Source organism: Peromyscus californicus, unplaced genomic scaffold, assembly GCF_007827085.1.
Source record: "Peromyscus californicus insignis strain IS unplaced genomic scaffold, ASM782708v3 Scaffold_5__1_contigs__length_169319896, whole genome shotgun sequence".
In the NCBI taxonomy this organism is placed as follows: Eukaryota; Metazoa; Chordata; class Mammalia; order Rodentia; family Cricetidae; genus Peromyscus; species Peromyscus californicus.
The window spans coordinates 34,810,321-34,830,803 of NW_026294573.1; the positions used below are offsets into that span (position 1 = coordinate 34,810,321).

At 44.2% G+C, this 20,483-nt stretch overlaps 1 protein-coding gene across 1 annotated transcript; it reads left to right on the forward strand.

The window, feature by feature from the left end:
* The first annotated feature begins 2,764 nt into the window (after nt 1–2,764).
* Nucleotides 2,765–15,477, forward strand: LOC128097671 (olfactory receptor 2A12-like). Its single transcript, XM_052718329.1, has one exon. The coding sequence runs from the start codon at nt 13,873–13,875 to the stop codon at nt 14,818–14,820; it is 948 nt and encodes a 315-aa protein (XP_052574289.1). The 5' UTR covers nt 2,765–13,872; the 3' UTR covers nt 14,821–15,477.
* Nucleotides 15,478–20,483: the final 5,006 nt, after the last annotated feature.

Genomic DNA, 20,483 nt, shown 5'->3' on the forward strand with positions numbered 1-20,483 from the left:
ACTCTTAGTTCACACAGGACAGAATCACGTGTAGAAGTATGTAGGACTGGAGGCAGTTGACTAGTGGACTCTAGAGTCAAAAGTAGCAATTGGTGGGGGGAGGGGCAGGGACTTCTGGGGCTTCTGATAATACATACCTTCCTAGGAACCAAAACGAAAAGAGGCGTATAGCCAGTGTTCTATAGAGGTGGGGCATTGATGATCAGAGAGCTAAGAGGACTCATCCAAGGTCAAGCGTCTGAGGTCATTGAAATGCCATCAAGATATGACTCTCAGGTGCCTCCCAAGTGCTCTGTGAGGTGGAAAGATAAGCCAAGCCCACCAGAGTCTCTAGCCTGGTCAGGTGGTCTGCTCTCAACCTTTCTGATGTCCAGTTCACCTGCAGGATGGCTTCCCCAAGCCAGATGCCAACCTTCTGAAGAATCTTGAGGTGTTTTCAAGGTCTCAACCCCAGTCACAAATGGTAGAGAACAGTTAGGAAGCAGAGATTCTCAGTCCTGAGATCATTCCACCATGATTCCTTCATGGCCAGGTTGATCCCTGCTAGATTCTCTCCTGCTCTTGAATTCCAGGTATGACCCACACTCATCAAGGAAATTAACAAACACAGAAAGGCAAGACCACAGCATTGCTCCTCGGTTCCATACAGCAAGGAAAGGTTCCATTTTGACTACGGATGCGCTCTGATTTTTTTCTCTGACTGAATGACAGCGGGTCTTCTTTCTTGGCTGGTAGTGCATTTCACATTTAATGTTGTTGTAACTGACTCTCATTGGAGAACTATCCGCTTAGCTTTTCTTTGCCAAAAGCAACATATATCTGCTGACATTTGGGGGAGGGGCAGTCAACACATCACTAACAGTCCAAGCCAAAGTGACAACCCTGTTTCCTCCTCTTCAAGAGTCTCTGACTGGATGGCAGATAAGGTACTTGGTCTGGTCCCATGAGACTTACTGGGGAATTCCACCAATGGGCTTCGATTTTTTTAACATTTATTTATTACTTATAGGAGTGTTAGTTGTGTGTGTACGTGTGTGTGTTGTGTTGTGCTTATATGTGTAAGGATGTGGGTATGCCACATCACACATGTAGAAGTCATAAGACAGCTTGTGGGATTGGTTCTCTCCTTCCATCATGCGAGCTCCTGGGATCAAACTTGGGTCATTAGGACTGGAAGGAAGCGTTTTCACCTGCTGGACTGACCACCCACCTCACCGGACCTCTACTAATGAGTTTTGAGAAAAGAATTGGTTTCCTAACAAGAGAGACAGGTAACTTTGGTCCAACTCCATCCTTCAAGACCTCCCCATTTTTTTTTTTCATCATGAATACAGATGTAGTAATTAGAGTCCAGCAAGCCATCTTGAGTCTGTAAGGACACGGCTCAAAAGTCAACAGTGTCTTTCTTATTAACATTGTTCCACGTGAGCTAACACAAGTAACTGGCCACTCATTTGTGTGCACATCTGCACCATTGCTAATTGAGGTTTTCTGTTTACTTCTGTGGGCAAATTCTAATGTAGGTATGTGGTGGTATTGTGTTCCCCAAAATATTGTGTACCTTAATAAAATTATCTGGGGTCAGAGAACAAAAAAGCCACAAGATACTTAGACTAGAAAATGTTAGCACACGCCTTTAATCCTAGCATTCCAGAGACAGAAATCCCTCTGGATCTCTGTGAGTTCAAGGCCGCATTGGAAACAGCCAGGCATCGTGACTCACGCCTTTAATCCCAGAAAGCAGCCTTTAATGCCGGGGAGTGGTGGTAGAAAGCAGAAAGGTATATAAGGCGTGAGGACCAGAAACTAGAAGCATTTGCCTGGTTAAGCTTTTAGGTTTTGAGCAGCACAGTTCAGCTGAGAGCCATTCGGATATGAGGACACAGAGGCTTCCAGTCTGAGGAAACAAGACCAGCCGAGAAGTTGGCCAGGTGAGGTAGCTGTGGCTTGTTCTGTCTCTCTGACCTTCCAGTGTTCACCCCATTACCTGGCTCAGGTTTGATTTTATTAGTAAGACTCTCTAAGATTCCTGCTACATAGGTATTGGGCCTTTTATTTTATTTACTTTTTTGGGGGGGTGGGTGTGGATATGATGTATGAATGTGTGTCCAAGTGTGTGTCGCTGTGTGTGTCTGTCTGCGAGCAGACCTTTCTGTGAGTGCACATGTAGAGGCCATTAAGTTGATTCCAGCTGACTTCCTCTCTAAGTCTCCTACTTTTTTTGAGACAGGGTCCCACGCTGAACCTGGAGCTCACCAATTGGCTAGACTGACTGGCCAGCAAGGCCCCGGACCCCCGTCTCTGCTTCCCAGTGCTGTTATCACAGGCTCATATGGGTGAGCTTGGCTTTTCACATGAGTGCTAGGAATTGAACTCAGGTCCACATGATTGTGCAGCAAGTACACTACTGACTAAGCCGTCTTCCCAGCCCAATTCTGCCTTTTTAAAGACATGATCTGTGGTAATTAACTTTACTTATGTATTCTTTATAACCATTATTTTCAAATACCTGTCCTTCCCCTATTAGATATGTCATTTTGATTCCATTTTTTCCTACTATAATAATACTAAATTGGACATCACTGTAGTACTTCAAGATTTTCTGTACAAAAACCTTACTGAGTTGAGTTAGAGTTATAAAAAATAAATATACCAATTGTAGAATTTGTTTATTAGATGAAGTGACAGGCAGCTGTGTTGGTCAAATCTTAGATGGTCTTATAATAAAAACCCAGAGCCAGATATTGGGGTAAAAGCTGAAAGATCAGAGAAGCAGAGCAAGCCCCAGCCAACCTCACCTCACCAACTCCACAAATCCTCTGACTGAAATCCTCTGAGTCTTCACCCAAAAGGATCTCAGCTGAACTGCTTTAGTTCCTGTTTCCTCACATCTTATATCATCTTATATACCTTTCTCCGCCCAGCCATGTCACTTCCTGGGATTAAAGGCTTGTGTGTTTCCCAGTACTGTGATTAAAGGTGTGTGCCACCACTGCCTGGCTCTGTTCCCAGTGTGGTCTTGAACTCAGAGATCCAAATGGATCTCTGCCTCATGAGTGCTAGGATTAAAGGTGTGTGCCACCACTGCCTGATCTCTATGTCTAATCTAGTGGCTGGTTCTGTCCTCTGATCTCAGGCAAGTTTATTAGGGTATACAATATATCACCACACAGCTGAATCACCTTCCACCTACTCATGATAATCAAAGCCCTAAAGAAAACATGTGAGATCATGTTCTTGTCAGATCACAAGCAGAAATTGATGTAATCCTATTTAAATTAAAAACACTAAAAAATAATAGAGAATTTTACCTAACAACAACAAAAACATCTATGGCCAATGGAAAATCAGTGAGTTGAGCAGTTTTTCCAGGTTGCTGCATGCACATTTGTGTCACGGGGATTGAGAGAAGAGGAAGCTTGGGGTCTCCTGGGTTGGGGGCAGTACACTGGGAGGCCAAGGCACCTGAAATTCAGAGAGGAGGAGATTTCACCAAGAAAGCTGTAGAGATCTGCAGAGGGTCTCACTCCTTGTGCTCACAGACTGTCAGTCAGCGTATGCAGGTAAAAAGACTGCCCAAAGACAGAGCAAACAAGGGATCACAGGGTTAGACTGTGATCACAGGAAAGACTGGGGGAAACTTCTCAGAGGCCACACTGACCAGCTATAGATCCTGGTGCCCCAGCCAGACTCACTGCGGCTCTGGTCCTCCCCTAACAGAAGTCAAACACAAAACTCCAGAGAGTCAAAGGAAAAATACTCCAGAGGATCAAGTGATTAATTAATTTCATTTCAGAAGTAAAAAAAGATTAAAAATTTATTTATTATTTATTTATTAAAAATCCAGAAATAGATGTGGAATAGGAAGATGATAGCAGCTGCCAGCACCCGTGGCCTTATGGGAAGAAGCTTTTAAAAGTGGTTTCATGGAATTGGGAAAAAAAATGGCAGAATGGAGTGGTGCATTCAGCTGAGGGAAGCAGAACTGGAGATACCATGGTGGGAGTGCCACCCACTAACTAGGCTGGTGCCACCACTGGGCCCACATGCCTGGGCCCGAGGCATGGAGCCACAGCTGCTGCTGCTCTCCTTGCAGTGGGGAGGAGAACACAGGGCCACAGTGCTGTGGTGGGCTGCAAGCACAATGGCCATGCCCAGGATACCAGCAGGGCAGCCAATGCCAAGGGCAGGGTGGTGTGCAGCAACCTGGAGCCCTGACATGTCCTGTCCCGGGCATGCTGCCCAACCCCATGATCACCCAGACTCTGAGCAACGACAAGATATTGGAGAGAAAGAATGGTTCACTTTCTGGATTAAGTCTCTTCAAAAGATTTCCATGGTCCATGTTGCTGCTGAAAGCCATGATGAGGCCACGTTGAGGTCTGTGATTCATGCTGCCACCAAAAGCCACGTGGAAATCCATGATCCGAGCTGCCACCAGCTACAATGGGCAAGGAAGCTTCTTTTGCAGTAGTATTGATGACCACAGATTCCTAACTAATAATGAGAGACATTGGAGGCGTGGTGGTGTAAATAGGAATGGCCCCCATAAACTCATGTGTTTAAATGTTTGACCCATAGAAAGTGGCACTATTAGGAGGTGGGGCCTTGCTGAAGGAAGTGTATCACTGTGGGGGCGGGCTTTGAGGTCTCATGTGCTCAAGCTACACCCAGTGTGGCACATAGTCTCCTTCTGCTGCCTGTGGATCAAAATGTAGAACTCTCAGCTTCTTCTCCAGCACCATGTCTGCCTGCACACCTTCATGTCCCACCATGATGATAATGGATTAAACCTCTGACCTATAAGCTGCCACCTCAATTAAATGTTTTCCTTTATAAGAGTTGCCATGGTCCTGGTGACTCTTCACAGAAATGGAAACCCTAACTAAGACACTTACACAACTGAATTAATGTAATAAAATTCAAATGTCTGACATCCAGTACAAAATTACCCAGAACAGAGAAAGTTGATACAGTCTATAATGAGAATAATCACTCATCTGGAATGACTGAAAAAGTAGACAGATGATGGGGTGAATGTATAGAGACAGCACAGAGAAATTGCGTCCACACCCTGCATGTTTAAGAAGCAGCAGGAAAGACTGAGAACATTAGAGGTAAGTGTGAGCAGCATCTGTGTCAGTTGGGGTTTCTATAGCTATGATAAAACATCATAATCGCCGGGCGGTGGTGGCGCACGCCTTTAGTCCCAGCACTCGGGAGGCAGAGCCAGGCGGATCTCTGTGAGTTCGAGGCCAGCCTGGGCTAACAAGTGAGTCCCAGGAAAGGCACAAAGCTACACAGAGAAACCCTGTCTCGAAAAACCAAAAAAAAAAAAATCATAATCAAGGCAACTTAGGAAAGAAAGTGTTTAATTGGCTTATGGTTTCAGAGGGCTGGAGTCCATGATGATAGAGCAAAGACAAGATTGCAGGGACAGCTGAAAGCTCACATCTTGATCCACACACAGGAAGCAGAGAGAGAACATTGGTAATGGCTTGAACCTTTTGAAACCTCAAAGCCCAACCCTAGTGACACACCTCCTCCAATAAGGACACACCTCCTAATCCTTCCCAAACAGTTCCACCAACTGGGGACCAAGCATTCAAACATATAAGCCTATGGAGGCCATTCTCATTCAAACTACCACAGCATCCAAGACCTACATGTTTGGAGGTGAAAACTACAGAGTGTTAGATGGAAAATTCACTAAGATGAAGGATAGATGACATCACAGGAGAAAAAAAATTATGCTATGTTTGGTGGATATCCCTGAGAGGCCTGCTCTTTTCTGAAGGAAAATGGAGGAGGAGTGGATCTGGGGGAGAAGGAATGAGGGGGTGACTGGGAGGAGTGGTGGGAGGGGAAACTGTAGTCGGGATGCATTGAAAACAGTAGATAAGTAGGTAGGTAGAAAGATAGATGATAGATAGATAGATAGATGATAGATAGATAGATAGATAGATAGATAGATAGATAGATAGATAGATAGATAGGCTTGGTGGCCTGGTGACTAAAAAAATGAAAAACCTTAACAATGAGTAGAGCACCAGTAAACTGTGGAACAATGTTAAGTGGCTTAACATGGGTCTAATATGTCTTCAAAGAGAAAAAGTACTTGAGAAAATGATACCCAAAAATATGATTGAAATTATAGCCTCATGGATCCCAATAAAACTCAATGGGAAATTCACATGATTGTTTTGGCTATCCTGTTTTTTTGTGTTTCCATATAAAGTTTAAGATTATGCAATTACATTGGAATTTTGATGGAGCTATTATTAAACTTGTAATCTGCTTTTGGTAAGATGGCCATTTTCATAGTTCTAATCCTACCTCTCCATAAACATGGGAGGTATTTTCATCTTCTGGTGTCTTCTTCAATTTCTTTCTTCAGTGTCTTAGAGTTTTCATTGTATAAGTCTTTCATTTCTTTGGTTATATTTGTGTGTAACGTGCTCCAGTGGATGGCCACACACCTAAGAGAACATAGGCAGCAGTAATGGGACTCAGTGGGCTTTTAAAAAATGACACAAAGTTTGGTGAGTAGGAAATGGGGGGATAGGTCTGGGAGGAGATGGAGGAGGGATTATTAAGATCAAAATACAATGTATGAAATTCTCAAAGAATTAATAAAAACATAAGAAAGAAAAAATACACATGGAGAAAAGCATGAAAAGATCTACCACAGGCAAACTGCTTAAAGCCTGTGATCTTCTTAAAATAACTGAGAGGGGGAGAGAGAGAGAGAAGGAGAGAGATTGATTACTTTCAGAAGACAAAAGGCAAGTGACAAGTGGTTTTTCCTCCATAACAGAAGACCATTATGCAGTGTTTCTAAGGTTCTGAACAGTATGGGGGGAAGAAACAATGTTGAACAAGAATCTTTTAAAATGGAAGTGCATGGATATGAGGCTGTGTGTGTACATATGTGTGTGTGTGAACACATGTGGAGGACAGACAACTTCAGGCGTCACCCTTAGGAACACTATCTGCTTCCTTTGAGACGGGGCCTCTCACTGGCCAGGAACCCACCATTTAGGCTAGGCTGGATGGCTAGCAAGGGATATTCTGTTCTCCACCTCTCCAGTACTAGGATTATAAGCATGGGCCATCACATCCACCATTTTTACATGGGATCTATGGATTGAACTCCTAATTGTAAGGCAAGAGCTTTATTAAATAAGTAGACTTCTCTTCTCAAAGCTTTCACACTAGAGTCTTATATTTCTATGGAATATAGTTCAAAACTGAAGCAAATAGTAAATTTTGAAGACATTCAAAAGCTGAAAGACATTGGCATAAACATGATGTGTTGGTTTGAACAAGAATAAGCCCCATGGGATCATGCATTTAAATGCCTGGTCCTCAGTTGGTGGAACTGTTTGGGAAAGATTAGGAGGTGTGGCCTTGAGGGAGCAGGTATGGCCTTGTTGGAGATGGTATGTCACTGGGTCTATTAGTCAGGGTTCTCTACAGGAATACACACACACACACACACACACACACACACACACACACACACACACACACACGGAAAGGGGATTTATTAAAGTAGTTTACAGTCTATGGTCCTGCCAGACCAACAACGACTGTCTACCAATAGAAGGTCCAAGAATCCTATAGCTGTTCAATCCAGGAGAATGGGTGTCTCAGGCAGTCTTCAGTACATGCCAGAATCCTGAAAATGTAGGGTTTAATGTCAGTAAAGGAATGGACTTGCTAGGCAGAGGAAGAGCAAGCAGGCAAACAGAAAGAATTTTCTTCTTCCATGTCCTTTACATAGGCTGCCAGCAGAAGGTGTGGCCCAAATTAAAGGTGGATCTTCCCATCTCAAAAGATCCAGATTAAAAGCAGGTCTTCCCACTTCAAGTAATTTAACTAAGAAAACATCCTTCACTGGTATACCCAGACACTTGGGTTTTAGGTAACTCCAGATGTAGTCAAATTGACAACCAAGAATAGCCACCACACTGGAGGTGAACTTGGAAGTTTCAAAAGTCCATGCCAAGCCCAGGGTCTTATTCTGTTTTCTACCTGCATTCTTCACGCTCCCCGCCATGATGATAATGAATTAAGCCTCTCCAGTGTATGCCTGTCTGCTTCCCACCATGATGGTCATGGACTCATCCACTGAAACTGTAAGAAAGCCTCCAATCAGATGTTTTCTTCTATAAATTTTTGGTCATGGTGTCTCCTCACAGTAATAGAACAGTAACTCAGACATATACCTTGACGGTAACTAAGATACATACTTTGCTCCAATTATCTGAAAGCCAAAACCACATAACTGAAAAAAAAATAAAGCACTATGAATCAGGAAAATTAGCGTTTGTAACAAGTGAAAATGAAAATATATAAAAAATTGAGTGCTCTGATGAAAAGCAGTCTTTAGTTAAAAAGATTCATAGCACTAAAATACTTAAATTAGAAAAGAAAAAAGGTCTCCTGTTAATTACTCCTGCTCTTGCCTGAAGAACTAGATAAAGATGAATAAGTTAAATACAAAGAAAAGGAAAAAACATTAAAGCTAAGAAAATCACTGAGATGGAGCAGGAACAAGCAATGATAGTAAAAGCTGATGTTGATTTTTCATTGTTTTGAAAATTTATTTTATGTCTATGGGTCTTTTGCCAGCATGTATGTATGTCTGTACACCATTTGCATTCCTAGTGCCCACAGAGGCCAGGAGAGGGTATCAGATCTCCTGGAACCGGAGTTATAGACAGCTATGAGCTGCTATGTGGGTGCTGGGAATCAAACCTGGGTCCTCTGGAAGAGCAGCTGGTGCTCTGAACCACTGAGCCATCTCTCCAGCACCTGGTGTTTTTATTTTGAGGAGACAGATAATATTGACAACCCCCTAGCTGGACAGATAAGGAATAAAGGTAGAAGATGCTAACTCCCAGTCTCAGGAATATGAAGGGTGACACCACTGTAGAGTCTACAGATACAAACAGGAGAATGTTAAGAGCAACCTTAATCTCATAAATTAAGGCTTAGGTAAAGTGGACAGACTCGCTGAAAGACACTCAGTACTGAAGTTTATTTGGAAACATTAGATCACCTGAGTAGTCACAAATACTTTCTGTTTTGTTCTTTCTTTGTTTTGAGACAGTCCCTCTATGCATCCCTGGCTGGCCTGGAACTCACCGTGCAGACCCTGTTGACCTCCAGCTCACAGAGATCCACCTGCCTCTACCTCTTGAGTCCTGGAACTAATGGCCTGTGCCACCACACCCAGCATAAATTTTTAAAATTTGAATGCATAGTTAAAACACTTCCACAGCCTGAACTCTAGACCTGTATGGTTAGCTCGTGAACTCCACAAATCAAATAAGAAAGAAATAAACACTGCAAAGTATGCATAAGCTCTCCTAGAAAACTTAAGAACACATAGTTCTCAATTCAGTCTGTCAGCCTAGCACTGGTCTAATACAAAACCAAGAAGCTACATTATAGATAAAGAGAGTTACAGGTTCATATCCCTTGTAAACACACTGAGAAACTCTTAGCAGAATTTTCACAAATGGGATCATAGTGTATAAGTAGAAGTTAGTCCACCATGACTAAGCAGTAGACAAAGAGAAACTATGTTGGGAGACAAACAAGTGTGCCAGAATAGATGGAAGTGGGCTTCAGAGAGGTGTGATTCGAGGCTCCAGCCTCTGGGTGACCTCAGACGGGTGGGGAGCAGGAGGAGGAAAAGGGAAGAGGAAACGGAAAAAGAGGATGAAGAGGAGGGGAAAGGAGAGGAGGGGAGGAGAGGTCAGAACGGGGAGGGAAAATAAGAGAGAAGGGAGAAGGAGGAGGAAAGGGAGGGGAGAGGAGAGTTTTCTCCATTTCCTAAACACACTATGTTCAGGGTGTTAATCTCATCTCGGTTCATAGCTTATGATTTTCACTGAGTCTTAGGAATCCTTACCAGATAATTAGCCAAGACCAGCCAGTTAGATGGTACTGCAGCTCACTGTTGGCCCATGCCCCTCATCCACAAGGCAATCATTATTGTGGCAATCATTATTCTGCAACAGTTAATGAGGCCAGCCAACTGCTATTCTCTCTTGAAATTACAGTAGGACTCAAGGGGGCATTCGGGAGTCTTCAAACTGGGTCAGAGGAGGGATGTCTATCTGTCCAGCCTTTTGAACACTTGGTTCCCATGGCCATCCTTGCAGACATTCTGAAGTCTCAAAGGGAAGAAATTTCAGTCCCTGATGGAAACTTCCAAAGGATGCCCAGCTCTCCAGTTCCAGGAGCCAAGCCTGAAATGTCTTAGGGGCATTAGACTTCCTGGCTGCATCTTTCATCCAACCCAGAGGCCCTGTGCTGTGTTTGCTGGCATGGGCAAGTAATCCCCAGGGCTTCTCAGGGGCTGGAACTTCACTCTCCAATCTCATCTGACAAAAGAGCACCCCTGGGTCTGCCCACTGGAGCCCTGCCCTGCACACTTAGGAGAACAGTGGACCTCTCCTGTAGAGCGTCAGTGCGAGCAGAGCAGGATGGACGGCTTCCTCTTGTGACCCACAGAACCCAGAGAGAAGAGGCAGCTGCTGTCACAGGGACGAAGGAAGCTGCTCAGACAGAGCAGGCTGGTCACTGAAGGTGACTGAAGGCAAGGGCGGGGGGTTGCGAGGGAGGCAGTGCTGGGCGAAGATCCTTTCCTCTCTACCAGAAACTCAGAGCCTGGGAAGGATCAGGGGACACTGGCAGGTGGGGGGTGGAGAGCGAATGTGAGCAGGGTGCTTTCCTGGCAAGAGGGCTTGAGGTTATTGCCCGTTCATCACCTTTGCAAGAGGCAGGAAAGCACAGTGGTTAAGCCACTTATGCTGTTCAAGACTCAGGGGTTAGTCCCAGTCCTGGCACTTTGTAGAAGGCAGAGCAGAACTCAGTTAACTAAGAGAATCCTAATGCCGAGATAGGTCTGTCTGATTCACTACCATTGCCCGGGAGAGGACTAACTCCTACATATCTTTCCCTAAGTGGACTCAGTCTTGAACCCACGATCTCTCCAAGCCCTTAACAGGTGCCTCATTTTTGCTAGATGCTGTGGAACAATCTAAAAGAGACATAGTACATAGTGTCACCCCACAGCCTGGTTGGAAAGACAGTACACACATGAAATAAAGAAGGCTGGACCAGTCAGGTAAGGTTCAGGAGACCCCAAGGAGACTATGCAGGGCACAAGATCTGGGGAAACACAAAGAACCAGGGAAAGTGCCAGCAGAGGCACCGTGGGAAAGGGTGAAGAGAAAAAGAACTAAGACAGCCAGCTATCAAAAGTCCCAAATCTCTAGCTGTCCAGACAGGATCCCAGTGCTGGTCATCTTGTTAACATCCTGACTCAGGGGTCTCCCTGGACTGCTGGAGAGTCGTACCAACTTAAGAACCACTCAGAGCCACTGAACAAGGTCCTGAGCTCCATCAGAGAGACACAAGAAAGGGTATGCTAAGTGACAGTGCATCTGCTGGGGTGTGGAAGAGGCCAGTGGGAGGTGTCTGAGATGGTTCAGGTCTGGAGTGTGGCTCAGCTGGAAAGGGGATTCAGGCATCTTCACATTCCCTGCCCTACTGTGGATGTCAAGGTGGTCATTTGCTCTGATTAAACCAATTCTTGTTTCCTGAAAGTCTCCCCTCTCACGGCCCAAGGCTTTGAGCTAGGCTAGGCCACCTCTTACCTTCACACACTTTCCCTACCTGGGACATTTTTCTCCTTTATCCAACTCCTCACACTCCTTGAAGCTCAGAACACGTGTCTCACGTATCTTCTTTTGCATGTTTAGTCATCTACGCCTGTCTGCTCCACCTCCACCATCATCCCGTGTCCACCAGTCCTCACCATTGTGTATGCAGATCTGCCCTTCCAAGACTTAGATATGCAGGCATGCCTCTGTAGCTCCTCTCCCTGCTCCTCCATCTACCCAACATCATGTTATCTAAGCTGTCATGATTTATTGATGACCTTCTGTAAATCCGATATATGTCATGGAGTTTCCACTATGGAAGAGATAATACCATTTAATAGATGAAAAGCAAAGGATCTGAGTAGCTCGGTGAGTCAGAAGGTGATAAAGAGGCTGTCAGGTCTGCAGAAGTCTTGCTGGTACAGTGGCTAGCATGGCTGCCTTCCCAGAGGCTACCAGATTCAAGTGTGTTGACCCTAAGTCCACATGCTAGGTACCCACCAGTGCTCTGGGCTCACTTCTCAAACTCCTAGAACAAATCCCTGCCCACACAACCCTGCCCATCTCAGCCCTTCCCTGGTGCTCAGGGCACTGGTATGTTTCCAGGTCTCTAGCTTGATATCAAAGACAACCAAGCTGAAGGAAGCATCATATTTAATACCTTCAGTTTCAATAGTGGTTCTGTGAAGCTCAGAGATGGGTGTGGAGTCACCCAAGATCACACAGCACAGGGGGGCAAAGCCAGGAGTAGCCACCTCACTTCTGATTTCTGAGCGTGTTTCTCTTATACTAACTCCTTTTATTTGTCTCACTTTATATTCTACAAAATGTCTCAACACCATATCCCGCATGCAACTCGCTATAAATCTGTGCTGCAAATGCTTCATCTCCGATTACCAGTTGTGGAGACTGAGACCAACGGAGGGATTGGCCCAAGGTCACATTGCTGGGTAAGTGACTACCACTGGGCCACTCAGGAGAATCTGATTAAATGCTTGGTCATGGGAAGGCAACAGAAAACCTCACATATCCAAGTTAGGAAACAAAGCCTGGATGGGCCTCAGGGAAGCTGGGAGCAGCAAGACAGAACCCAGGATCACTGCCTCAGATGCACAGGCTGTGAGGTCCCTGTCCTGTGCTAGTCAAATATGTCTTGTCTTTTCCATTTTAAGCCATAATATTTATTAGGCAAATACAATGTTGTCATACCAAGATCGTAATATAATGGCTTCAGTTAAAAGCATTTATTTTATTTATTTTATTTTTTGAGACAGGCTCTCATGCAGCCCAGGCTAGCCTTCAATTCACTATGTAGCTGAGGATGACCTTGAACTTCTGGTGCTTCTGTCTCCATCTCCTGATTCTGGGATTACAGGTATGTGCCACCATGCCAGGTTTATGGGTGCTATTGCGCCTAGTGCATGTTAGAGAAGCACTCCCCAACTGAACTACATACCCAGCCCCAAGTATATTTCTAATATGCTATAAAACATTTACATCATCAAACACAATTGTAGTGATTTTGTCTTGAGTTAATTTGCCTAATATTTTTAATCTATTGATAGGATCATCTATAACCTAGTCAATAAATATATGAGTTTCTAAATTAATATATTTTACCTGGATTTGGCTATAACTTAAAGCCAGTAGCAAACTTTCATTTGTTAACCTGTCTGTTTTTATCAGCTTTTTAAGATCTCCACTTGTCTCCTCCACAGCTTCAGTTCTGCTGTGACCTCAGTGGCTACTGCAGAGCTTTGGCTTGGTAGTACCCCAGGCACCCATAGCCTGCTGACCCAGACAGTCAGACATAATTTTAACCTTCTGCTAGCAGAAGGATCTGCCTACCCACTGGGACAAGTGTGCATCCCTGGTAGACTGAATTGGCAGTGGTCATGGTTCAACTGAGCTCCCTACTGCAAAAATAGCCACTTAGCTCCTTGTCTTCCGTGGATGAAGGTGGCTCCCAGGGGCGATCCGGTGAGCAGTCAGATCTCTCAAGTCCTTGCCTGGTGTCACAGCAGCCCTAGCTTTGATACTCCTTCCATCCAACTCAGCACAGGTTTGACTGCATCACTGGAAGCAACTTGTGTGTGCTGTTGTGTGTGTGGCTCTGCTTCGGTCTTCCTTCCCTCAGGCCACAGGTAGAAGAGCAAAGTGCTCGTCTCTCTGTAACAGCCAGATCACCATGCAGACCCTTAGGAAGGAAAACTACAGCTCAGTATCCGAGTTTATCCTCCTTGGTTTCTCCAGTGAGTCACAGATCAGAGTGGCCCTGTTCATCTTCTTTCTTCTGCTCTACATGATCACCCTCCTGGGCAATGGCCTCATTGTCACTCTGATCTACCTAGACTCTCGCCTCCACACTCCTATGTACTTCTTTCTCAGTATCCTCTCTTTGGTAGACATGAGTTATGTCACTACCACTGTGCCCCAGATGCTGGTTAATATGGTGTGTCCAAGGAGGACCATCTCCTGGGGTGCTTGCGTAGCCCAGATGTTCATCTTCCTGGTCCTGGGTATCGCTGAGTGTGTTCTCTATGCCATTATGGCCTACGACAGGTATGTGGCCATCTGCTTTCCCCTTCACTACTCTCTACTCATGAGCCGCCTCGTTTGTATCAAGATGATCACAATCTGTTGGTCCATTAGCATCACTGGTGCTCTGGTCTACACTGTCTTCACCATGCGTCTGCCCTACTGTGGCCCCTACAAGATCAACCACTTCTTCTGTGAGGTCCCTGCTGTCCTGAAGTTGGCCTGTGCAGACACATCCTTCAATGACCAGTTGGACTTCATCCTGGGCTTCATCTTACTTCTGGTCCCTCTCTCTCTCATCCTGGCTTCCTATGCCTGCATTTTTGCCTCCATCTTAAGAATCCGTTCATCCCAGGGGAGGCTCAAGTCCTTCTCTACGTGTGCATCCCACATCACTGTGGTCACCATGTTCTATGGGCCAGCCATGATGATGTACATGAGGCCTGGCTCCTGGTATGACCCAGAGCGGGACAAGAAGCTGGCTCTATTCTACAATGTTGTCTCTGCCTTCCTCAACCCCATCATCTACAGCCTCCGGAACAAGGATGTAAAGGGGGCTTTTCTGAAAGTGCTAGGAGACAGAGGGACAGTCCAGTGACCCAGGACAGGAAGACTAGATGGAGCTCCTTTGGCATACTAAAGAAATTGTTTCTGAACCACACGAGTTTCCAACCAGCCAGGAGAGGTTGTGGCCACTCCTAAACAGAAAGTCCCACCATTGTTTGTTAAGTTTTCAGCTTCCTCCAAGGACTCAGTTAAGTACTGGAGGCAAAACTGGTTGTTTTTGAAAGGCTGTCCTTGGAGTTCATGGACATTGCTTTATTTTTTCCTGGGCTCTCTCCTAACTTCTAGAAGTCCATGTCAGTTCAGCATGAGCACAGCCAAGTGTTTAACAGAACACAGGCTTTTCTACAGTATGAAGGAACTTGGATTTGAAAATGACATGAGGTAGATTATGAAGGCACACAGCCCTGGGCTGCTGTTTGATGAACTCTTTGCCCCTAATATTTGGCACTGCTTTTGGTACTAGATGTCACAAAGTCAAAGCTAGTGTGGTTTTAGATCCATCTGTAAAACTGGGGCGACAAAATGATCTAATCTGAGCTCAGTTTGTGAAAATTACTTTTACTTGGGTGGGTTTAGTTTTGAGATTTATTTTTATTATTTTTAAATTTGTCTCTGTGTGTGTGTGTGTGTGTAGGTATGCCATATGAGTGCAGGGGTCTGTAGAGGCCAGAGATGTCAAATTCCTTTGGACTTGCATGTGGTTGTAAGCCACCTGATATGGGTGCTGGGATCCAAACTCAGGTCCTTACAAGAGCAATATGTGCTCTTAGCCCTTGAACCCTTTCTCTAGCTCTTTGGTCTATTTAAAATTTATATTTTAAATCTAACTTTTGAGAAAATAAATATATATTTAATAAAATTAAAAATATATCTGTATATCTGTGTCTATCTATCTATTTAGCTATTGACGTCTAGATGAGAGAGACAAAGGTAGACACACTAATCTTTTGTCTTGCTTTGTCCAATCTACTTTTTTTTTTCTTTAAAAAAAAATCAGACTGGGCTAGAGAGGTGGCTCGGTGGTCAAGAACATGGACTGCTCTTGCAGAAGACTTGGGTTCAGTTCCCAGCACCCACATGGTGGTTCACAATTGTCTGTAACTCCAGTTCTAGAGGATCTGAAGCCCTCGCCTAGACTCTGCAGGCCCTGCATGCATGTGGAACACAGACATACATGCAGTATGCAGACATACATGCAGGCAAAACACCCATCCACATGAAATTAAAATAAATAATTTTAAAGAAAATTAGACAATAACAAGGTTAAACTGGCTTTGAACAGATTTTCTTTAAATTATCTTTAAACCTTCTGTTAAACTTTTGCTTGGATGCTATTGAATCCAAGAGTAATGCATAGAATTATTCTTATATGTGTCAAAAACATAAATGGTAGCAGTTATTAGTATGACTGAAAAGTGCTGAAGTCAAGGTCATGTTTCTGTCACCTCATGATGACATCCAGCTCAGCTCATCAACAAGCATCCAGACAGACCAAGTCTTGTTGACCCAGTTCCCTCTTATTGCACGTTTATTTCCATTTTCACAGTTTAACCAAGTCTGCATTTATCCATCCAAGATACTCCTATCTTTCTAGATTATAAACAGAAGTAAACTCCGCAGATTTTCGAGTCAAGGAGGTTGACTAGACATTCCCATATTACTCTTCTAAGTAGTTAGAGCAAGTCACATCTAAAACCACCAGTCCTCAGTGTTCTTCAATGTAATGTTTCTGACTTATAGATGGAGAGATGTCTTATAGGTATGAGTGTTGCTTCCTGTTTAATCTGCATTTCCCTAGCTGTTTTCCCATGTGATCACTGGGAGAATTACGTAGGGTCCCAGGCTCTAGAGTCAGACTTCAGGGTTCAATCCCAGCTGCGTCCTCAGTAACTCAGCAACGATAGGCAAGTCGCCTAACTTCCCCAGGTCCCAGTTTCCTCATCCATAACGGGGAAGGAAACAGTATATGCCTCAAAAGTTTCAGAAGGGTTAGCTAAGGGGCCCGGGCAAGGCACCTACAGTGATTGACAGGTGGTAAGTGCTGTTTGCCTCTTTGGATTCCCAGTTTCTTGTACGTTTTGAGTGTAGGCTTTTTGTTTGTTTGCCTGTTTTTGTCTGTTCCACGCACTGAGAATACCTTCTGAGTCTGTTGCTTGTTTGTTTGTTTGTTTTTTTATTACAAAAGTGGTTATTTACTTCAGACTTTTGTGAAACAAGAGAAATAAAAAGAAGGGAGCCATCCATTGCTACAGACTGGAAATAAAAGAAGGGAGCCATCCATTGCTACAGACTGGACATAGTCACTTAACATTTTTCAATAACATGCATAAAATTATTAAACAAGTTCTTTCACGAATTTTAAGGTGAAATATTCACTCTGCATTCTTCTATAACTTACAACAGTCACTTGCCGATCAGTTTTTGGGCATTTATACACGATTTATTTTATTGCTGAAGAGTGTTCTTTTATAACTTTTACATTATTTATTTCATGAGAGAGAGAGACTGCTTTTTTCTCACATATTTTATCTTGTTTTCCTTTTACAGTTTCTATTTGGGGAAAATATTTTCAAGCTCCCATTCTATTTCTTTAAATATGCAGCATTCACAAATCATGTTTGATATTTCATTTTTATTTGCATGTGTGTTATGCATGCTTGTATGCATGTTCATGTGTCTGTGGGCATATGTGTGTCTTCAGGTGCACATTTGTGCTTGTGCATACGGTGGTTATAGTTTTGTGTTCTATCCCCTGTATCACACAAGGACACAAAAGCAATATTCAAGGAGCTGGGGAGAAAGCTCAGCAGTTAAGAGCACTTGCTGCTGTTCCAGGGGACCTGAGTGTGGTTCCTAGCACCCATGTCAGGAGCTCACAAAAGCCTGTAACTCCAGCTCCAGGGGATCAGACACCTTCTTCTGACCTCTGTAGGCACTGCATTCACATGTGGTACACACTCACACATACACGTACACATACACATACACATAAATATTTTTTAGAGAATATTCAAGTTTTCCAGAATTAGTAAATATTTCCAAGGCAAAGTACCCATCTACCTCAGCTGGCCCCTCTCATGCCATTGGAGTTTAACCTCCGGACTCTTGGTCTCTTTTACAGCTCTTAAGCGTATTCGAGGTTTTAAAAATAGTTTATCTAGGATCAATGAGATTGTTCAACAGGGAAAAGCACTTCACACACAAGCCTGACAGCTGGGGTCCCACCTCCAAACCCATGTATAAGGTAGAAAGAGGGGACCAACTCTATAAATGTTGTCCTCAGATCTCTACACATGTGCTGTGACATAGACATCTACATATCTACACACACACACACACACACACACACACACACACACACACACACACACACACACTCACTAATAAATAAATAAAGTTTAGCTTTAAAAAATCACAGTTATGTTGGGAGGGCAGAGGGGAGAATCCTAAAAGAGACGACTGGAAGCGGCGGAGGGCATCTGGGGGTCAGATAAAAACCTGGTTCAAGGAAATCTCCCAGCAATCTACAAGGATGACCCCAACTAAGACTCCCAGCAATAGTGGATAAGTAGCCTGAACTGGCCATCTCCTGTGATCAGATTTAGTGCCTGGCCCAGTTGTCATTAGAGAAGCTTCATCCAGCAGCTGATGGAAACGGATGCAGACCCACAGCCAAACATTAGGTGGAGTTTGGGAAATCCTGAAGAAGAGGGGGGAAATGGATTGTAGGAGCCAGAGGGGTCAAAGACACCACAAGAAAATTCACATAATCAACTAACGTGGGCTCATAGGGGCTCACAGGGACTGAACTGACAACCAGGGAACCTGCATGGGACTGACCTAGGCACTCTGCATATATGTTACAGTTGTAGCTTGGTCCTCTTATGGGACTCCTAACAGTGGGAGCAGGGACTGTCTTCGACTCTTCCTGGCTTTTGAGACCCTACTCCTCATCCTGGGTCTCCTTGCCCAGCCTTAATACACGGGGAGGTGCTTAGTCTTACTGCAAACTTGATACACCATGTTTTGTTGATACTCCTGGGAGATCTGCCACTTTCTGGATGGAGACAGAAGAGGAGGGGATTAGGGATGGGAGGAGGAATGGAGGAGAAGGAACTGGAAGGGGAGGATTAGGGGGCAGGCTGCATCCAGAATGTAAAACAAATAGGTGAATTTAAAAAAAAAAGAATTCTTCTCTGTTAGGCTCAGAAGAACATGTGGCCACACCAAAATCTTATTCTCTGATAATTTCATGCACGTGTATAGTGAAGGCTGGTAATTTTCACACATACCTTATCCTCTCTCATCCCCTCCCTCTCCTACTCCTGCTTTGGTGGTTTGGGGGAAGGGGTTATTGTTTGTTTGTTTTCAATCCATGAGTTTAACTAGAGTTGCTTGCATCGCGTAAGTGGGGGTATTTACTGAAATGTGGGTACCCATGGCTACACCACTCAAGAAAAGGCCAGGTCCTTAACTGCCCAGAGACCCTCAGGACTGGGTGAGACTTTATAAACTCCTCCCCCTTTCAGGATGAAATGGATGAGCAAGCTGCTCAAGTATTCCTTTAGTATTACAATTCCTCCCTCCCATTGGATTATCAACTCTCAGAGTCAAGAAATACTAGTAAATAAAAAGAAACTTCGAAATGTGTTAAAATATCAGCAAAATTTGCTTGGTTTTGATTGGCTTACATTCAGTATATGTTGTTTGTTTGTTTCTTTGTTTGTTTGTGGCAGTCTTACTCTATAACCCTGGCTGGCCTGGAATTCACAATGTAAATCAGGCTGGCCTCAAACTCGCAGAGATCTGCCTGCCTCACCTTCCAAGTGCCTGTGATTAAAGGTGTGTGCCACCACATCTAGCTATTTTATTTTATTTTTTTAAAGGAAGTTATGAGCTCCCTGGTGCAGTGTAGTAGTAAGAGAAAGAATTTCAGCTTTATTTCTAAGTGAATAGAACTACACAGTGTTCATGAACTTCATTTTTAATTAAATGTGCACTGTTCATCTTAGTCCAGTCAGTAAGTTTATAGTGTCTGTCTTGTTCAACACAGAATTCCTATAAGTCCTGTTACAGTGCCTGGCATATACAGGCTCAGAAAGGGACTGAATGAACAATAAACAAGCGCCACACAAATGACTGTGCCAGAGTTATCAAGTGATGAACTACTCTCCCATTGCTAGGTTTAAAATTCCTCTAACGTGTGGTGGCTTAAAATGACAGACATGATCTCACAGTTCTGATAGTCTGGAAGCCTGGTCCAGCTGAGGTGCAGCCTCTGACTCAGGCTCTTCCCCAAGGCTGAAGTCAAGGCAGTGTATCAAGATGCGACTGGGGAAGGGTCTGCTTCAAGCTCAGTCGGTGATGACTGGCCCACATCTAGAGCAGTGTGAGCCGAGGATCAGTCAGTGATGGCTGGCCCACGTCTAGAGCAGTGTGAGCCGGGGATCATTAGTATGTGCCTCCTTTATCTGCAGCTTGCTTTCCACAGTCCCGTGTGTGTGTGTGTGTGTGTGTGTGTGTGTGTGTGTGTGTGTGTGTGTGTGTGTGTGTGTTTAAATGGAAATTTTAAGAAATAAATGACTCAGAGGCTTTAAACTGCCAATGTTCTATGATGAACCCTGTACTGCTCTGCCTCAGGCAGGATGGGAATCATCCCTGTGTCCAGGGTGTCTGCCTGGTATGTGCTGCCCA

Coding starts and splice junctions, on each gene's coding strand:
- LOC128097671 (XM_052718329.1), top strand. CDS start 13,873: ATGCAGACCCTTAGGAAGGAAAACTACAGCTCAGTATCCGAGTTTATC.